General features: G+C 38.9%; 1 protein-coding gene across 1 annotated transcript in view; it reads right to left on the bottom strand.

Annotated features, from left to right (window-relative positions):
* The window catches only part of PRDM2 (PR/SET domain 2), a 55,723-nt gene that overhangs the window by 22,225 nt on the left and 15,021 nt on the right, over positions 1 to 18,477 (bottom strand). The window contains 4 exon segments of the mRNA XM_040533917.1: positions 5,348 to 5,474; positions 11,586 to 11,738; positions 15,280 to 15,383; positions 16,935 to 17,052. Of these exon segments, the coding sequence (XP_040389851.1) occupies positions 5,348 to 5,474; positions 11,586 to 11,738; positions 15,280 to 15,383; positions 16,935 to 17,052 (502 nt within the window).

Raw genomic sequence — 18,477 nt, 5'->3', positions numbered from 1 at the left:
AGAAGATCTTCACTGGTTAGAAGACCTCAAATATATTAGATGTTCACCAGATAGAAGCAGCAATGAGAGATACAGCTCCCTTAACGTGCCAAAGGCAACTTTTAAACTGGAGTTACAGAATTCTTCTTGTTAATCAGTCTAAACTTGGAAAAATCAAAGTAAACTTCATTCTAAAGTTTTGTTCCAGATCTTCTTTCTGACCTTCTCCTTCCTCCCTTGTCTCTTCCCAGTCATTAGCTAGGAAGTTTTGAAGCCTTAAGTTCCCAAGTTTTTCATATAGATTTACCACCTTCTGTAAGCCATATTCCAGCTAACACTCAACCATTTTCTCACAAGCTCTTTTATTCCATGAAGAGGTCTAGCTAAGAAATTCATGTAACAAATTAAAAAAAGATCACCATGGCACCACTGGGCCACGATTTCCATTTGTGATGCCATCCAGATAGCAATCCAAGGCCCAACTTTTGTGACCAGGATGTGTAGTTAGGCAATTCAAGTGCAAGTGATTATTTGGAACTAAGAGAAAATGCCTATGAAAGCATTAACAGAAAAACTGCAAGAATTTTGACCATGCACAAAATTTAACCTGCTTATTGCATCTTCACGTTTTGCTTTTGTGCGGCTGCAATTTGACACCATTTCAGCCATAGCCACACTTTCAGATAAAAGTAAATCCACTGTAACTTCTAGTATGGCAGCACTGATTTAAAATCTCTGAAGCAAAAGCCTGAAGCTGCACTTTGCATTCAAGCCTGATAAAAAACACAGCATTACAACAGCAGTACAGACATTTATGGTAGCGAAGTTTTAATAAATTTATTAGCAACAGTTTAAAACTGTCCTACAATAGATATTCGCTGGGGCTACCCAAGATCTTGATTCAGGTGTTTTGTCCTACTACAATAGAGGACTGTATTTTAAGAGGACACACAACTGGGTTTTCCAAGAGGCCACTTGGTTTCATGACAGGCTCCCATTCAAACTGCCTCACGCAGCATGCTTTTGGTCAAGTGAAATTACAGACTTTTTCCTCTTCTCTTGACAGCCTGACTTTGCAGGGAGAAGATATGAAAGAGGCACTCAGGGCATTCACTCCAGACAATGAAACAAATTATGCCAGTGGGGTTTGTTGCCTAGATAAAGTGCTACGAGGAACACTGCTAAGACACAAACACAGCTGAGCAGCACAGCACGGAAACACTACCACTGGGGTATAAATAAGCGCAGAAGTAGAACACTGGCCTCTTCTCCCCTCTGGAAAATAAAGTTTAAGAAGTATTATATACAAGCACGTAGCAGAGCACCATTTTATCCCATGTAATGCCAGTATCTTTCTTCCTCTGAGACCACACATTTGATCTGCCACATAATCCATGCCTGAAACTGTCCAAATTACCTTAGCATTGCTTGATCACGCTTTGGAGCCTACTCAGCACCTTAGATTAGAGCCTGATAAAACCACTGGGCATTTTTATGTATGACCGTCCTTCCTTTGAAATATTTGGTTAGTGAAAAGTTGCTTTTAGAAGAAAAATTCAGTACGAAGTCAAAGACTCCCAAAACACCAAATAAACATATCCTTGCAAGAGAAACACCAAAGCAAGAGAAACACCAGAACAAGAGAAAAGTCAGCTGTAACAGTCTGAGAAGGGAAAAATCACGTTTTGGGAGCCTGTTGAAGTCCGTGTTCATCTTCCATATTATTACTGTTACTACACTGACATATATAAAGGAATAAATGTGCTGATAAGGGAAAAAAGTTCATCCTATTCCACTGACAGGTAAACAGATTTATGAATTTAACTATAAAGTGAAAGTCAGGCTATTCCCCACCCCCCCCGCCCCCGCCTTAGAAAGGGAATTAATGAAAAAAACTTGTGCTAATGCATTTGATTTGAACAAATTTTCCTCCAAGCTCGATAGGCAGAACAAAAATATATTGACTACAACCTGGGAGAAGTAATGGCTAGAAAGCTTAACAAATACATGAAATTTCAGAAAATACAAAAGCAAAAAAGTATGCTAATCATTTTTCTGCTAGTTGTTGACCAAGACAACCTTCTTAGGCACTGGCAGCTGCTGGCTTTTAACCACTTAGTAATCATGTCAAAGATAACAGGGGTTAGCTCCAATAAGTCTTAGATGCTAACCAAGTTTTTGGTGTCCCCCCCCCCCCCCCCCCCCCCCAAAAGACCCTTTTATCCTACTGAATTTCTTTCCAAATCTCAAATACACTCATCACCTTAGCAACAACATTTTACAAGCAATTATTCAATGCAGAAAAATATGTTAGTAAGAACTGTCACTTTTCCTTAATTAACAAAAGTGCTTTGCACGTTAAAAGAAAAACGAAAGATTTACTGCAGTTATGAAAACCTTCAAACCCTCAAACGGTAACTATTCACGCTAACACCAGGAAGATGGAATACTTCAAAATGCTTTTTGAAGGCAGATGACACAAACAAAACTGGCAAAGAAGTCGTGCAACTAAAGAGCAGGGGAGTTTTGAGAAACACAATCGAGGCATAACCAAGGTTCTGCAAACGTGTTAGAGGAGACCGGTCTAGAGAGGAGAATGCCAGGTGCCACCCTGAACATGCTCTGAAGGAGATTATGGACCAGTGTCAGTAATCACTTGCAAACAGAGGTCAGATCAAGGTCAAGCAGAATGTGATATTTCCATCTGTACCTTGTGCCTGTCCCAGACTGGGTCAGCTGCTGATTCTGAAATGCCATCCCGACTTGACAAATTCAGTAAGGCTTACCTCTTATGGTAAGACGGTCTGAACTGGGATCAGGGAAGGATTTATTCAGAAATCAAGAGAAATCCTACTGCAGTGTGAAAAGTTTTACAATGGTGTAAGCATCAGTTCATTGGGCAAAATTTTAATAGCTGTGAAATTATCACTTTTTCTGATATATCAGAGTTCATTAAACAAATTGCAGCAACAAGACCGTTTGTCAAATATTAGCCATCTTAAGTGTTCAAGGACAAGGCCTAAAAAATGCATTAAAAACTCCAAAGGATACTTCTTTTACTGAACAATGACTAGTTATTAAATAGCTGTGTGTTTTGAAAAACTAAATTATGATGTACTTGTCAAATAAGGTCTTGTCTAGTCATTTGTAAGGTACTAAACTGTCAGCTTCCTTTTCTGGAAAATGTGTTTCTACAGGACACTAATTCACAGTTGTTTAAACCTGGCAGTTCTTATTTAGTTCTATTTTCTCCTCTGAAAGTGTATGAGTACAATCTGTAACAGATCAAAACTAATTTCATAAAAAAAAAGGAATCGATTGATCTGCTTTGGTAGCTAATAAATTCAAATCTCACTCTCTAAAGAGTCTGTTAAAATTGGGAATTTGTTTGCATGATTACATTGCACTTCCTTCCAATTTTTTCACATGCAAGAAGTAAAGTCACATTTCCCTCCCCCCATTTTTATAGTATAATTAGTATTATTTCAAAAAATCAAAACCAAACAAAATAACACCACCACCTTTCTAATCTTGCTGAATTCATAGCTCATCACCACTTCCCTTATTTTCCCATAAAACCTCAGCCCCTGAATCTCCAAAAGAAGCATTATCAATGGAAACCATTTTGGAATTTTATCTGCAGCTACAGCTATCAATTCAGCAGAATATATTACGTTTTTAAAAGCAAATCTGTGTGAGTTGCAAATATTTGACATTACTGCAAATACTAAAATAACTGAGAAGAAGGGGGGTAAAAAATAATCCACTGGAATCTCCTAAAAATAGAACTATAAAGTTTCAAAATACGTACGTATTATAAGATAAACAAAGCACATATTGTAAATTGACTCATCTTATACAACATGGATAACGAAGCTTTAATCATAATAATTCAAAACAACACAATACTAAGAATTTGGTCTTTCTGCTTAATGATACAAGAATAAAATTATAAGAATGATAAAGAACAATTTATCTGTAGAATTAATCTATTACCTATAATTCTTATTCTGTTATCATCTATATTGTTTGGGATTATTATTTTTTTGCGTGTGGATGTGAGATTTAGGAAGGAGTCTATATTTATAAAATATAGAGAAAATGCTTATTTTTCTTAAAAAAATGACAGTTTGAAATCATTAAAGACCTTATCAGTTAAAACTCCTGATCTAAAAAATAGTACAGCAACAAAATCCAGGAACTCCCAAATTGATTTACTGATATTTTTAAACTGTAACTTCACGAATGCAAAGAGAAGTTCTGGGCCATGTAAAATTACCTTAGAAGTGATTCTGTCTGGCTTTTCTAATTTATAATATAATTAAATCCTTTCAAGTTGTTTTTCTAGCCTTTCAGGTAAATCACATGCACAGAAATTTTATTTGCCGAGATAATGCATGCTTAGAAAAAGCGCAATATAACCTCTAATTTACCAAGAGTTACCTACGTACGTACGCCAAACGTATTTCGTTACAGATAGCAAAAATAACAGCCAGTACTTGAATTGCAGAGTTTGTGAAAGTTCAAAATACGAATTAGTGCTCAGAAGAATAACCGATCGTCTCGCACCATTTCTTTCTCCCGGGCCCCAGGTCACTCTCTAAAATAAACAAGATTTATATAATAACCATTTTCCCAAACATCGATCTTGTTCCCAACACGAGTTCCACAACCAACTGCACCACAAGTGAGACGGGGCCTTAGACTATAAGCTAAGTTACAACGATGCCATTTTACGTATCGTGTTTTTCCTTCCTTTGGTTCGTTTGTCACCTGCAGCAAACCCCGAGGTGCACATATTCGGCTACGGGAGGCACCAGCACCCCCGCCGCAGTGACTGGAAAAGCAGGGAGCGAATATAAAAACCTAAAAACCGAGCGAGCTTCTGCCGTGCTTTGGTCCAAACCAGGACTGAAATGCCAGTTACATAAGGCGATGCGCGGAGCCGCATGCACTCTAAAAAAACATATATATATCCCTGCTGCCTTAACGCTGGAAAAGCCATGGGAGGGCCGCTCTGACATATTTCCACGCTGACGAAGGCGCCTGCCCCCTCCCGAACCCCTCCGCCACCCCTCCGGGCCGGCCCCGGGCAGGCGGGCCGAGCCCCGCCGAGGCCGCCTCACGCCGCGGCGCTCAGGGGGTGGCTCTGGGGAGCCCTCCCCGTGCGGAGCCCTCCCCGCTCCCGGAGCCCGCCCGCCCGGGGCCGTTTCCCCTCCCCGGCTTCCCCAACTTCCCCGTTCCGCCCCCGAAGGTCACGGCGGCGGCCGGGGCCCGGCCGGCGGGGAACTGAGGAGGCGCCCCCCCACCCTGCGCTGCGCTGCGCTGCGCTGCGCTGCCCTCCCGTCCCGTCCCGTCCCGGCCGTACCTCTCCTGGCTTTCGGGGAGTGCCGCCGGCTCCGGGCGCTGGCTCGCTCCTCCTCGATAGCGGCGGCTATCTCCGGGTCGTCCTCCCCATTGTACCACACCAACAGCTCCTCGCCGGGCGCGATTGGCTGCCGGGAGAGAAGAGAGAGGCGCGGGGCCAATCAGGCGGGGGTTTGTTGGTGGAAACCCGGGGGGGGAAAGGGGGGCGCGGCGGCGCCCTTCCCGCGTCAAGGGGCCGCCCGCAGCGCCCCCTGACGGGCGGAGGACGCGCGGCGCCCAGCGGCCCCCGGCCGGGCACGGGGCTCCTCCCGCCGGGCCGGGGGTGCCTCAGCGGCCCCAAGCAGCCCCTGCCGCCACCACACAGCCCCCGAGCCTGGCGCTTACAGGCAAAAAGGCTCCTTCTGGACGCCGGGAGTGGCCCGGGGAGAGCCCAAAGGCAAGCCCCGGCACAGGTTAATTGTGCTCGGGGAGCTGCCGGCGAAACGCGCCTACCTCACGTCAAGCGTTACCAAAAAAAAAAGCGATCAGCCAGCCGCGACTGCTGGAATTTGGGACAAAACCTAAAGATCTAGGAGAGGACTAAAAGGGGAGGGAACCCAGAGCAAGACCTAATTACTAGGTGTTTGAGAGCCACTTAATTACAGTAATTAAAGACTTGTCTGCCATTCCAAAGGTACTATTTCTGATTTTTTTTTTTTTTTTGAATCCTACCCAAAAATCCACAGGAAAGGCCACGCTAGCCAAGCGGCCATCCCTGCGATTTCTACTCCCATGGAAGCCCCGTCACCAGGCTGACCCATGCCAGTGTCCTGTTAGTTCATGTGCTCCTTAAAACATCCTCTGAGTGAAACAACTAAGTCTTCAGTTTTGCATGTTAAAGATGTATTTGTAACCTATTTTTTAAAATCATAATTCTCTGTTTCCTGAACCATTTTATCCAAAAATCACACAGACACAAAAAATGCCTTTCTCTACCTTAACTACAATCCCCCTTTTACCCAGGCATAATGAACACTGGAAGTAATAAAATAATATTTTTAGAGTCATTACGTTAGGGCAAATGGTAGCCTAGGACTATTACTTCAAGTCTGAAGCCAAAGGGAAATTTTGTGTCGAGAACAATAGAAGTATCTATTTCTTCTAAAGCATTTTTTTTTTATTAATAATTAAAAAAAAACGTCTCACAGCACTTGACAGAGGCGATAGTTATCTTTATATCCCCAGACACTGGAACAACAAGAGATGCAAGTGTTCAAGTTATATTGTAACTTATTAAGTAAGCATTTAAGTTATATTATAAGAAGCCAAGCAGTAGGCTTTGCTTAGCAGCTCTGGAGGCCTGGTAGGGTAAGCAGTGGTAACCAGATTTGCATGGTCCCATTCTGCAGCTGGTTGGCAGCAAGGAATGAAGAAGAGTTGCCTGATGCAAACAACTTCTCATTTTGGCCATATACTACTCTGAGAAAAGAGTTGGCAAAACTTTTGGGCAATTCAAACACACGATGATAATGAACATGTAATTTGTTAGCTTCATGGCTGGAACTGACATTCGATGTGATGAATTTCATTTTGGAATAACTACTCTAGAATCTAAATTAAGCCCTCTAACCTTGTACTTCCAAAATGAGATGTAGCAGGGGCTTCAAAAAAATAAACAAATAAAAATCAGACCATTAAAAGATCTCCCTCAACAGCAATACAAGAAGAAAAGGACTGCAGTGACCAAGTGCCGCTTCTAGAGCTCCTTTGGCACTAGGGTGCACACAGCCAGCTTACTGCTGGCACCCTCCAGCAACACCTTTGACAACCAACTTCCTCCAAGCTGTTATCTCCAAACTGTCTGCTGGAGCATCAGCTTGGGACACTTTGGTTATGAATGGGCCTGCCCCAAATCCATCCCTATAGAGCAATAGCTTTCACATGCTTATTGGTACATTCTGTTCCAATTCTGACATTTAATGTTCCTTAAGCTGAATACTTTTTGTTCAAAAGATTTTGAAACTTGCTATTTTCACGAGTAATATCCAAAATTCTAACAGATTATCTAAAATTCAGTTCATTGTACACATGCAAACACTGCAATGTGTCTTGTACAGGCTGAGATAGACATCTACCCCTCTGATCTTATTAGAATAAAAGTTTTTCCCTGTATGTTACCACTGCACTGTTCTTTTGCACTTGGAAGTGGCCTTACCTCCCCACCTGTAACCACACCAGACAGTTTGTGGCATTGATGCTTGTGTGCGTTTTTCACACTCTAATTCTATGTTATGGTGTGTTCCTATGTAACAAGGAGGTTCTGGAGTTATCATAATCCCATCTGACAAAACATTCTTCCCTAAACAAATTGATTTCGCCATATGCAAGGACAGTCTCATAGCCTAACTTATTTAGAAGACTTTTTGAAACTGAGCAATTTACTACTGTTTTACTTCAAGAATTACAAAGTCCTGCACTATGCTCAGAATAACACCATTCAACTAGCTCATTTTATTAGGAGAGGCAGGAAGAACTTCTGAGACCTCATAATGAGTTTAAGCTGTTTCCATGAAATATGACAACTCTCATATATGTATATTGGGGAAAGCATATGCAAAGCAACCTACAAATATCCTCAGTCCTTCAGTAAAGAAGAAGAAAGGATGGAAGAGAAGATATTTGCTTGTGCTCAGTTAAAAATGCTATCTGAGACCTGATTAGAAGTCCCCAACGTGGAATTTTACTATTCATGTATAGCAGAGAACATGGAAATTAAAGCTCTGTGCAGTTCTGAGGTTCTTTTACACCAAGCAAATGCAGACTTTGCTTATCTTAGCAATGCAGCTTGGAAATCAGCCTGTTTAACTTACAAATCAGAAACCCACAAAAAAAATGAAGAAAACCCTGGGGGGGAAAATAAATTAATAGCAATGATAACACTTAAAATGCTACCAAGGTAAAGCAGAACAAAATAACATACAAGCCACTAAGTCTTTTGGGGGTAAATAAAAACCGTGTTGTTTGTCACCAAATGGAATTCCCCTAAATTTATGCATTATGAAGAAGATTAGAAAGGAAGTTTTGATAAGATGTTCCTAAATGGTTGAGAGCGCACTGTTATTAACCACATTTTCTTTTGTCTCACTGGTCAATAAGGTGTGATGTGAATCTAAGACTGATATGAACAATCGTGACAGAAAAGGGGAGATAAAAAGCAGACCTTTACATAAAAGGGAGATATACAAACAACCATACTTTGTAAACAGAAAGAAAAAAATGGGCTGTTTTTCTGCTAAGTTATGAATTTTTCCTGCAGCTTCTAAGTTACAGTATAGTGAAAGCTGATACAACAGATAACATTTAAATGCTTTCATGTAGCAACTTGCCCTTGACACCACAAATCTGAAATCTCCTCTTCTGTTATACTTTTACCTGTGCTGTCATTGTCTCACAGCTCAATTTCCAATTTCTTCACACTACTTTTAAGAAACATGGTCACTATAAATGTCACTTTAAATAATGAAAAGTAACTTTAGAAAACACTAGATATAACAAGCTTTCATAATATCATCCTTTGGTTTTTATATCATTGGAACAGCTAAGATATTAAACAGAATATTGGAATAATTATCATTACAATTATTTCTAGTATTAACTACCACTAAGCTACAAGAAGAGTCTTTTCAAATTTGTTGAATTAAAAAAACAAAGATGTGACTTGCTAAATCTTGATCTGAAGGCTGACTGAATACTGAATGTCTAATGGTGGTAAAGACTGTCCGATTTCAATGGGAAATTTTCACTTCAAAAATCCCAACAAATTAGCAAGATTGAATCTTCCTTACATACCAGTAAAAATCCTAGAATCATTTAGGTTGCAAAAGACCAACAAAATCATAAAGTTCAACCATCATCTAACACTACCGAGTCCACCACTAAACCATGTCCCAGAGTGTCATGTCTACACGTCACTTAGATATCTCCAAGGATGGTGAGTCCACCACTTCCCTGGGCAGCCTGTTCCAGCACCTCATCACCCTTCCTGTGAAAAAAGTCTTCCTGATATCCAATCTAAACCTCCACTGGTGCAACTTGAAGGCCTTTTCCACCTTAGTCTAGAAGGTGGAAGAGGAAAGTAAAATACATTGAAATAGATGGTTCGAAGAGTAATTGAGAATATCAGGGTAAACTGTTAACAAATTTTTGGTATTACAGATTCATAAGTTTCTTTTCTAATACAGACCAAAGTTAAACTTTATATTATAACCCAGTTGTTGCATAGTGAAGCAATTCACACATTGGCACAGCTACACCTTAAACTACCTGCCAAGCTACCAATTTTTCAGAGGCAGTGGCTATCGTGGGACTGCAGGAGTGACCTGCCACCACCGGACCATGGCTGCAACACTTCTAGGAACAACCTGGCCCTGAGAACGGTTTGATTACTTTTGAGCAGCATGAAGCTGGGATTACTAACACAAGTGATCCCAACCTGGCTCTTGCATAGCCGGTTCAAGCACATCTGCACTGCATTCCTAGAACTATGTGCACAGGGCAGAAACAACTTAGAGGCTCTGTAGCAGCTCAGGTCCTGGCACTCTCAGTCTTCTGCAGCACCCAAACCTACTCACAGGTGCTGCTTCTGCACTGGACTCTAAAAGGCACAGCAGCAAGCCTTCATGCAGAGGCAGCCTCGAGGTAACACGTTTTCTGATACAACACTCACCAGAACACAGTGCAGACACCAAATGTGAATTTCCAGATGCTAACCTGAACTGGTAGTGCTAACACTAACCTGAATCTGTAACAGTTCCACAGCACACAGGGACAGGCACAGCACACACCTCCAAGTGGTTGCTGCAGCAATGAAAACCCCATCGTGTCCCAGACAGGCTAAAAATCTCATCTCGCTGCAAGAAACCCCAGACAGATTTTGAAACCAACAAAACTGAGCCTTATTGGCTGCTCCAGCAGTCTTCAGAGAGCGCTGCTTGGCAGCATGATCTCGTTGGCAAGGCTTACTGGGATAAAATGCATCAGGTCGCAAGCCGAGAGGACAGTCAAAGCAACAAAGGACATTTCAGATACTGAAGCCAGGTATTTGTTATTCTGCCAGAATTGCTCAGCCTCTCTTAGCACAGTGACTCCAAAAGCACACTTACATCCATGGACTAGTGCGACTATAGGCAAAGTCTGGGCAACCCAAGATAAAATGCCTAGAGCAAACTAAACCAGCTACAGATGCACACTGAGAGCCTGCCCGCAGTGAATTAGCAGTAAAGACAAGTCAACAGCCTGGCTGACAACAGGGAATCCCTCCTCAAATGCCATCTCAAAGCTCTTAGAAAGTTCAGAAAATATTTAAGGGCTTTTTCCAGTCTAGTTTGACTTAAAATATAACAGTTCTACATACTTCTTTTTTTTCCCTATAAACTTGAAAACCACATGGCACCAATTCATTCTTTTCCTAAGTGAGGAACAGTTACTTAGAAGCATTGTTGGCCTTACAAGGAAATTTAAGAAACATCCACAGCATAACAGTAAGGCCGTATATAACCAATTATAGCCTTCTAACAAATGCTTTCTAACAAATTCTAACCAAAGTCAACCTACATACACTCACCACTAGCAGGTTCTTGATAAGAGATTCAAATACTACTTTACAGCTACGATATTCTAACACTAACATACTCTGCCCTTACTGAGCTAAACAAATATTTTCTTCATTCAGGAGATGCAACCTGCCAGTAATCACGCCTGCCTACCCTCTTTCCCCCACCACTCCTGCAACAAAACTGGAGAGGTATACGACTAGGAAAATTTGATTCGTGATGCTGCCTATAAAAGTGTCTTGAAAGCCAATCTTTGTTATATGATGCAAAGACCATAAAAATATCTAATTTCTAAGAAAAAAAAATCAGTACAATTTGTCTCAGTAACTACAGGAATAGAAAAAACATTTTATGTAATCTGCTTGCTCTTCATCCCCATCTGTATCATCTTTGGTGCTACAGCAAATCATTAACTAAGAAAAATGTAATGTTCATAAGTATTCTATTTTCTAACAGTAGATTGTAACGTCAGTCATACTGACAGAAGAACTTAGACCAATGAAATATAGCATTTCCAATATTTTAATTGTATTTCATAAACTGTTTCAAAATCTGTTTAGTACAAATAGTTTTAAAAAAAGGATTTGAGTAACAGAAAATAAAAGAGATTAAACAGAATAGTAACTGAATCTTCACAGACATTGATACCTTTAAACTTTTGTAGTATATAGTCCTGTTGATCTCCAGAGGAAACAGATTTTGCTCCTTTCCTGAACGTGCCCAGTTTATATACCGCAGCCAGTTCCCTTTCTTTGGATCAGTTGCGTCAACACACATCCACCCCAAGTTTGGGTAATACACCTATGAGAGAAAAATGGCATTTATCCCAAGCAAATTGACAACTGTTCATGTTGAGGTGTGCATGCACCAAACCACAAAAAAGTATTTTAAGGCTATACAAAGTAGTAGTTATCATCCAAGTCAGAGGTAAGGCAAAAAATGAGCAGAGATAAGGGTTGTTTTACGGCGAGAGTGTTGCTGTTCTTTTGCAGTCCTTTTAGAGGATCTGGTGTAATTGAAAAAAAATGAAGAACTTCTGGCCTCCAAGACCTTCTCTGTCTGAAGGCTTTGAGCTCAAAAGCTGAGCTCCTTAAATACATTCCATTCTATACATTGTTTTCAGTTTGGCAAGCCTGAAATGATTCTCTAGAGTTTATATTTAGTGTAAGGATTGATGTTACGATATAAATGCAATTGAGCTTTATTTTTACTATCTGAGGAACTGGGAAAAGTAACTATATAGAAGTCAGAAGCATTTGCTTTGTTTGCAAAGAAAAAGGAAAGCATAATGTATATTTAATCTTGCTTCAAGATATTAAAGAAAATATTAACCTTTCAGAAGTCTTGTGATCACCTGAAAAAATTGACTATGTCAATAAGCTTCTTTATGTTCCAAGATGCTACATAAATTCTTTGGTTTGCATTCTTGGCTAAGTGTTTTGAATGTATATTCATATTCTACATTTCAAGACCGTTTCCATTAAAGCAAAACTACTGACAGCACTTCGGTATTTTCTGCTGACAGGCAACTCTGCTTCTCTTTCAAGACACGTTGTATATCTCCCACATTTCTTCTTATAATCCAAGTTAGATGCCTGTAAGAAAAGCTGTCAATGGATGCTATATATATATATATATATATTTTTTTTTCCCCAAAATGAAGAACACACCACCATTCAGCAACTGGAGCTATCATTTTTCCATTATTTAAAAATATTTTCTTTGTCTCAGAACACAAGCATACTAACAGGTACACAATGTCTCAAAAGTATTCAGCAGCTTACAGACTTTTGGAAAAATAAGGAAAAATAAGTACAATTCGATCACACTTTATTTCCTTTTGGTTAAGTTTATAGGTATCAGTCTCCGCCAGGAAGAACTCACAGCCCAGTGTCCCTAGCTCATCACCTCCTGCAACATTTGCTTAGCAACACCGTAGATAAGGAATACACTGAAATTCGGATTTTACTGTAACTTTCCCATTCTGTTACACAACGCTGCAGCTTTTGTTTGCTTGTTTTTGATATCTACTTTAGAAGTAAATCTAAGTCTTTTCCAAATGTTTTACATTTTCAATTTGAACTACACTTCTACAATAGCTTAAAGCCAGAATGATTTACTGAAGTTGATTTCTTTTGTGCTGATATCCTATTGCTATAATAAAATAGAATTTTATCAATAGAAGTGAAGTTTCAACAAATCACCAAAATCTTCTTAGACTCCTCCCAAGCAAAGACAAAGCCTCTTCCTTACTTAAACTATTTCAGCATGGATTTCATCAGCTGACTTCTGAAAGAATGCTCATCAGCACACCCAGCCCTTGCAACATGAGAAAGTAAACAGCTTCACGGACCAAGACTGGAAAAGCAATCGTTTTCATTAAAAAGGAAGAAAACAGCCAAACAATGATGTGGAAGAGTTAGGAGACATGGAATGCATGGCAAAGCATAGTATTTGCTTACTTTTCAGTGAAACCACCTAATCTACTGATTTTGTTGTAAAAATCTTGTGCAATTGAGAAAGGAAATAGTTTCAACTTCTCTACATAACACTGTGATTTTAAATGATTCCTGTAAGCCATGACCAGGACCATTCTTTGCAGTTGGGCCACTCGTTCTGAGCCCATCAGCAGGCGGCATTTCCCTCAGTTTTCAGTCACTTGCTATCATTTTCCTATCAGCGGCTTTTTTCTGACAGAAAATGAAAATACAAAGTCTACTGCTCTCTTCAGACAAAGCAAGCATATGCTGACACAGAACTCATCTTTTTCAAAATGATACTGTAGCATGATCATTTCTAATTATTAAAATTGACTGGAGAGGGTACGTTTTAGAAGCCTTAGTTTTTCTTCAGGTTAACTTCACTAAAACCAAAATGAATTTATTGTGGAAAAAGGTTGCTCCCTTAGCTGAAGGTCTGTATACTGAACTACTTCCACACACCACCATCCTTTTACAAATCATATTTTCTTACAGTTAAGATGCTGGAGTGGTTTCATATATCAGCATATGGGGCCAACTGTTGCTGTCTCATTTTAGCTGCCTTTTTTTTTTTTTTTTAAATTCCAAAATCAGTATGGAAGCAACACACGATTACTTTGAAGTCTAGAAAGGGTTTCTGTGGTTGCCTGCATTGCAAGCTATGAATCTTCATATCAAATTGCTTGCCACTAGCATTTCTCAACACAAATTTCAAACATACTAAGATGTATCTAGTGAGAACATTCAAAATCCAACATGATGAAAAACAGTTGCAAGGTCAATAATTTAGTTGATTGATTTCAGTCTCACTAAGTGTTCTTGTACCAGATCAAAACTGGAGATATCTTATGCAGTGGAGTTTGTAAAATATATTAGCTTAATACAACAAACATTCTACTTGAACACTTTATTACTTTCCTGAATGTGAATCTGTATTTCTGTGACATTATTCTAGCTCAATTCCTCCAATAGGGCTTAACATTAGGCTTTAAATGTGTTTCTGGTGTTTTATGCAGTTCTGTGTTTGCAGGCCAGGGACAAGAAGGATGACTGCTACCAATCTCTTTACACTAAAAATCGATAAACTAGCCATTTCTATTCAGTGCATGCTATGCCACAGTTCCTCCATCTCCCCTCCTTGACCATCCACTATGCTAAAGCCACTTGCTGCATGTACCTTCGGGAAGGCTGAAGAAGTCTTTGGGAACAGTTATGACCTGCCTTATTTAAAGACACTGTAGGCAGGATTCAACTCCAGATTAAGGAACCTACATTCTGAAGTCTACATAATATCTGAGGTCTTATGACTATCAGCGGAGCTTAACAAGCTATTCAACCGTCCAGACAGTACTTGCTTTAAGGCAAACCCAAATACAAGCAGCACAAGAAATACTGCAACAGTTGAGAACTTTTATAAAAGACTCCAAAAGCAAAACCAATTCCCATAACAAAGCTGTTTTTCAAAGAGCTAGATGAGGAGGAGTGTTGTGGCTTCTTTAAGACATTCCATATCCTTCCAATTTCCCTAATTTCGTGAGTACTCAACTGCAGAAGGGATATCACTCAGTGTTCAGGCCAACAAAGCAAAGCTTTTTCAGTAGTAGACTCCTAAAAGGAGGAGGGATCCAGAGACAGTATATGAGAAAATTACTACAGCAATTTTATACAATGCCATTAGTTTAAAGTTTTGTAATTCAGAATGGTTGCTCAATGCAAGTATCTATAAATACATTTGCAATGGTAACCACAGACACATAAGCAGCAATTATTTCACATAATGTCTATCTAAAATCTCTAGAAAGGTAAATACAAAATACCGGGCTAGTGACAGATACCCTTTTCATTTACAAGCTTTTTCTTACCTCCCACATATATACATTGCTCTTAACTTGAGATCTTTTTTTCTTGTCACCAACAAAAGGCCCAAATTTCTTGCCTTTCAAAATTGATTTTGTTGCCCAGACACCTGAAAGGATACATATCAATAATTATAACAAATCTAACTGATCTCAAGAAAGCGTTCTTTTCACAACTCCTATTTCTTAAGATCATTATATGTGTCTGTCTCGGGTTGTGAAGCATTCTACAATATTAAGATCACAATGAGGAAACTGAAGTTTACTGAAAGGAATTCAAACAAACCTCACCCCCAAGCTCCCTTCAATCACATAAGGTTTAAGCGTTTACCTGGTTTTATTCTTTGCTCATGGGCTACTGTAGCTCTGAAGACAAAAAAAAAATGATGATTTCTCTTGTACTTCACGTGATATCCAAAATACCATAAGACCATTACAAGTTTTATATAATACAGTCCCAAGTTCCAGCTGCTTTGCTGAGTAAACAAGTTAATAAAACAAAAAACTATTTGCTTTCCTGAAATAGCGTCAGACAAATAAAGCCCTCACAGAAATTATGAAACTAAATACTGTATTTTGAAGGAAAAGCATTTAAGATTGGTTACAAGATGTGCATAAATTAGTTTACAATATTTAGCTGAACTGAAAATGGACAGCTACACTTCACATTTTATAGCAAAGAAACTACACACAGGTTGACAAATAATTGCTATTTTTTCTAGATTTCCCTAGCCCACCTCTCTTTCACCAACATGTACAAAAAATTGAATGTAAAACAGCCAGTGAATTTATGAATTACCTGCAGGTGTAAAATGAGAGGTCTGTTTCGTTGTTGTTTTGTTTGTTTTATATTTCAACAATGTTTTGACACTGACTTTGTTGTGAAAATGAAAGTGTCCTAAAAATATATTTTGAAGTTATAGAAACGAAGTAGTAGAAGTTTTCTAGCATTTTTCCTCCTTCTACTTCACTTATGTTCCAACGTAACATTCTCATTCAGACTATGCCGGAACAGGTTCATACTAGAAAATATTAACCTTGCTCGAAGGAGTTTACAACCTGTTACTAATAGTAATGCATCCATAGTCAGGATATTCCTTAAACTACCAGCTTTCAACATCACGTATCCAGTCTGCAAATCTGACTTCCAAAGTTCTCCCAACTTAAAACTCTGTTTTAAAAAAAGAAGCATTTTGCATACGTTACAAAAACAATACTTCATTCCATATAGCAGCTTTCAAGTTTGCACTGAATCTTCTTATAAACTTTATATATTGATTGGACAGTGAGACACAGCATTCTAAAAGGAGACAACAATAAGGTAGCTGCAAAAAAAAACAAAAAACCCAACTGATAAAAGTGCTATAAATTAAAGCAAACCACTGAAGTAGTTTACCTGTATTTTCATAACCTAATCTTTCTGCAGCTTGGTCCATTTTTGACTCGAAATTATATTATGTTCTATAAACATAATCTTGGTCTGTTTGAGAAACTGCATCAGAAGCAGACTGCTCTTTCCAATGTAAATTTATTCAGATAAATGCTCTGGACATTCATCTCTACCCAGCATACAAGGGCACCAAACTTTGACAGCATCTGTGCGTAATTTATGCGAGCTACTTTAAAAGTCTTAATTCTCTTTTCACCGTTTTGGCACTCACCAAGCCTTGTCTTGTCAACAGCAGATGGGAAGAGCCTCACATCCTCAGGAAGCCCCCTAAGCACATGCTCAGGTACATCAGCCAAGGTCTCCACAACCACAGTAGGTTCAGTTGTGTTCTATAAGTCAAAAAACAGAAGGGCCATGACCATTAGCAAAAACAAACAAAAAGCACAGCAGATGATCAACCCTTATGACCTACTCCTGAGAGTTTTTACTCCTAATATTAGTCCTAAGAAAAGTTTCCAAATCGCCATTTCAACTAGTGTCCTCCATCAACATTCTAACATGAATGTTCTGATAAAAAGATACAAGTTTTCACCATTATTCTCATAACCCTTGTTTATGCTTTAATTAAGAGCTCTAAGACCACTAGAGATGTAAAACACCGATAATTATGTCAGTTTCTGTAAGTATTCTTTTGCTTGAGTTAATAGATGCGTTTTGACTATGAACAGTGAGTTTAACTGAAAGGGTTTTTATATTTCTCAGAGACGATTTGCCATTTCATTCATTTTCCTTGGCTTGTCCTACAAAACATATTCAAAATTCCCCCTTAAGTTATTTGGGAAATGTAGAGCTACATGTATTTTATTTCTCTTGTCTGAATATAGCTTACCTGACAGTACTAGTCCACTACACCTAAAGATGAACGAATGGGAATCACTGTGTTTTTATACCTTGGAAAACATCTATCCATAATATTAAATTTATGTAATGAGGTTCATTTTTTCAAGATATAACCTTCACATGGGTTCAGGGTTAGCATTAGATCTTTGAAACTGCTCATTAATATGGTAATCTAAAATTCATCCATGAAACAGAAATACAGGTCAAGTTTCAATTGCACTATTTTTTGTGATCAGTTATGCCATGAGAAACTCCTGAGTTTATCACAGAGCTGTTCATAGAAACATTGCCTCAATTTTAGCGTCTAGTTATCACAAAGAAACTTCCAGTTCCTTAAACATTCTATTGAAGCATTACAATTATTTTGATTACACAAGGCAATTGTAAACAGCATTTTTAAATTCTACTTTTAAACCAGATTGTTCCCAGAGTTTTAAAAAAACACGTAGTGTGAAAACATACTAGCTCTTATGTAACCTGTCCGGAAAGTCTTGCCCAATCAAAAAATCTCTAAAGGAGCTAGACGGATTTTCCCTTTAAAAATACAGAGAGGTACAAACTAAATACAGACCTAATCTTTTCTAGAAATAATCCTCAAGAAGAGTTTTCATTATTTTATGTTTCAGCTGTATGCTGTGTCTTAAATATAATCTCTTCTGCTAGAAAATGATGCTGATCACTTCTGACAGACTAGGACATTTAAGAGCAACACAAGATGCTTTTAGCAGAAACCTTTGTCAGATGTGTGCTTTTGGATTCTGAATAGTCTGAAGATGAGAAAAAGTTACTAGAAATGTTTCAGGACAGGCACATCGTTTGTCCAGATTATACTGTTGAAGCATATTACTGGCAAAATAGCTAGAGGAAAATAAATTGCTGTGCTAAAATACACATATTTGATTAAAACAGCATAC

Source organism: Cygnus olor, chromosome 21 (genome assembly GCF_009769625.2).
Source record: "Cygnus olor isolate bCygOlo1 chromosome 21, bCygOlo1.pri.v2, whole genome shotgun sequence".
Lineage (NCBI taxonomy): Eukaryota > Metazoa > Chordata > Aves > Anseriformes > Anatidae > Cygnus > Cygnus olor.
Note: the sequence above shows the minus strand (reverse complement) of the source record. Positions and strands in the feature narration are given on the sequence as shown.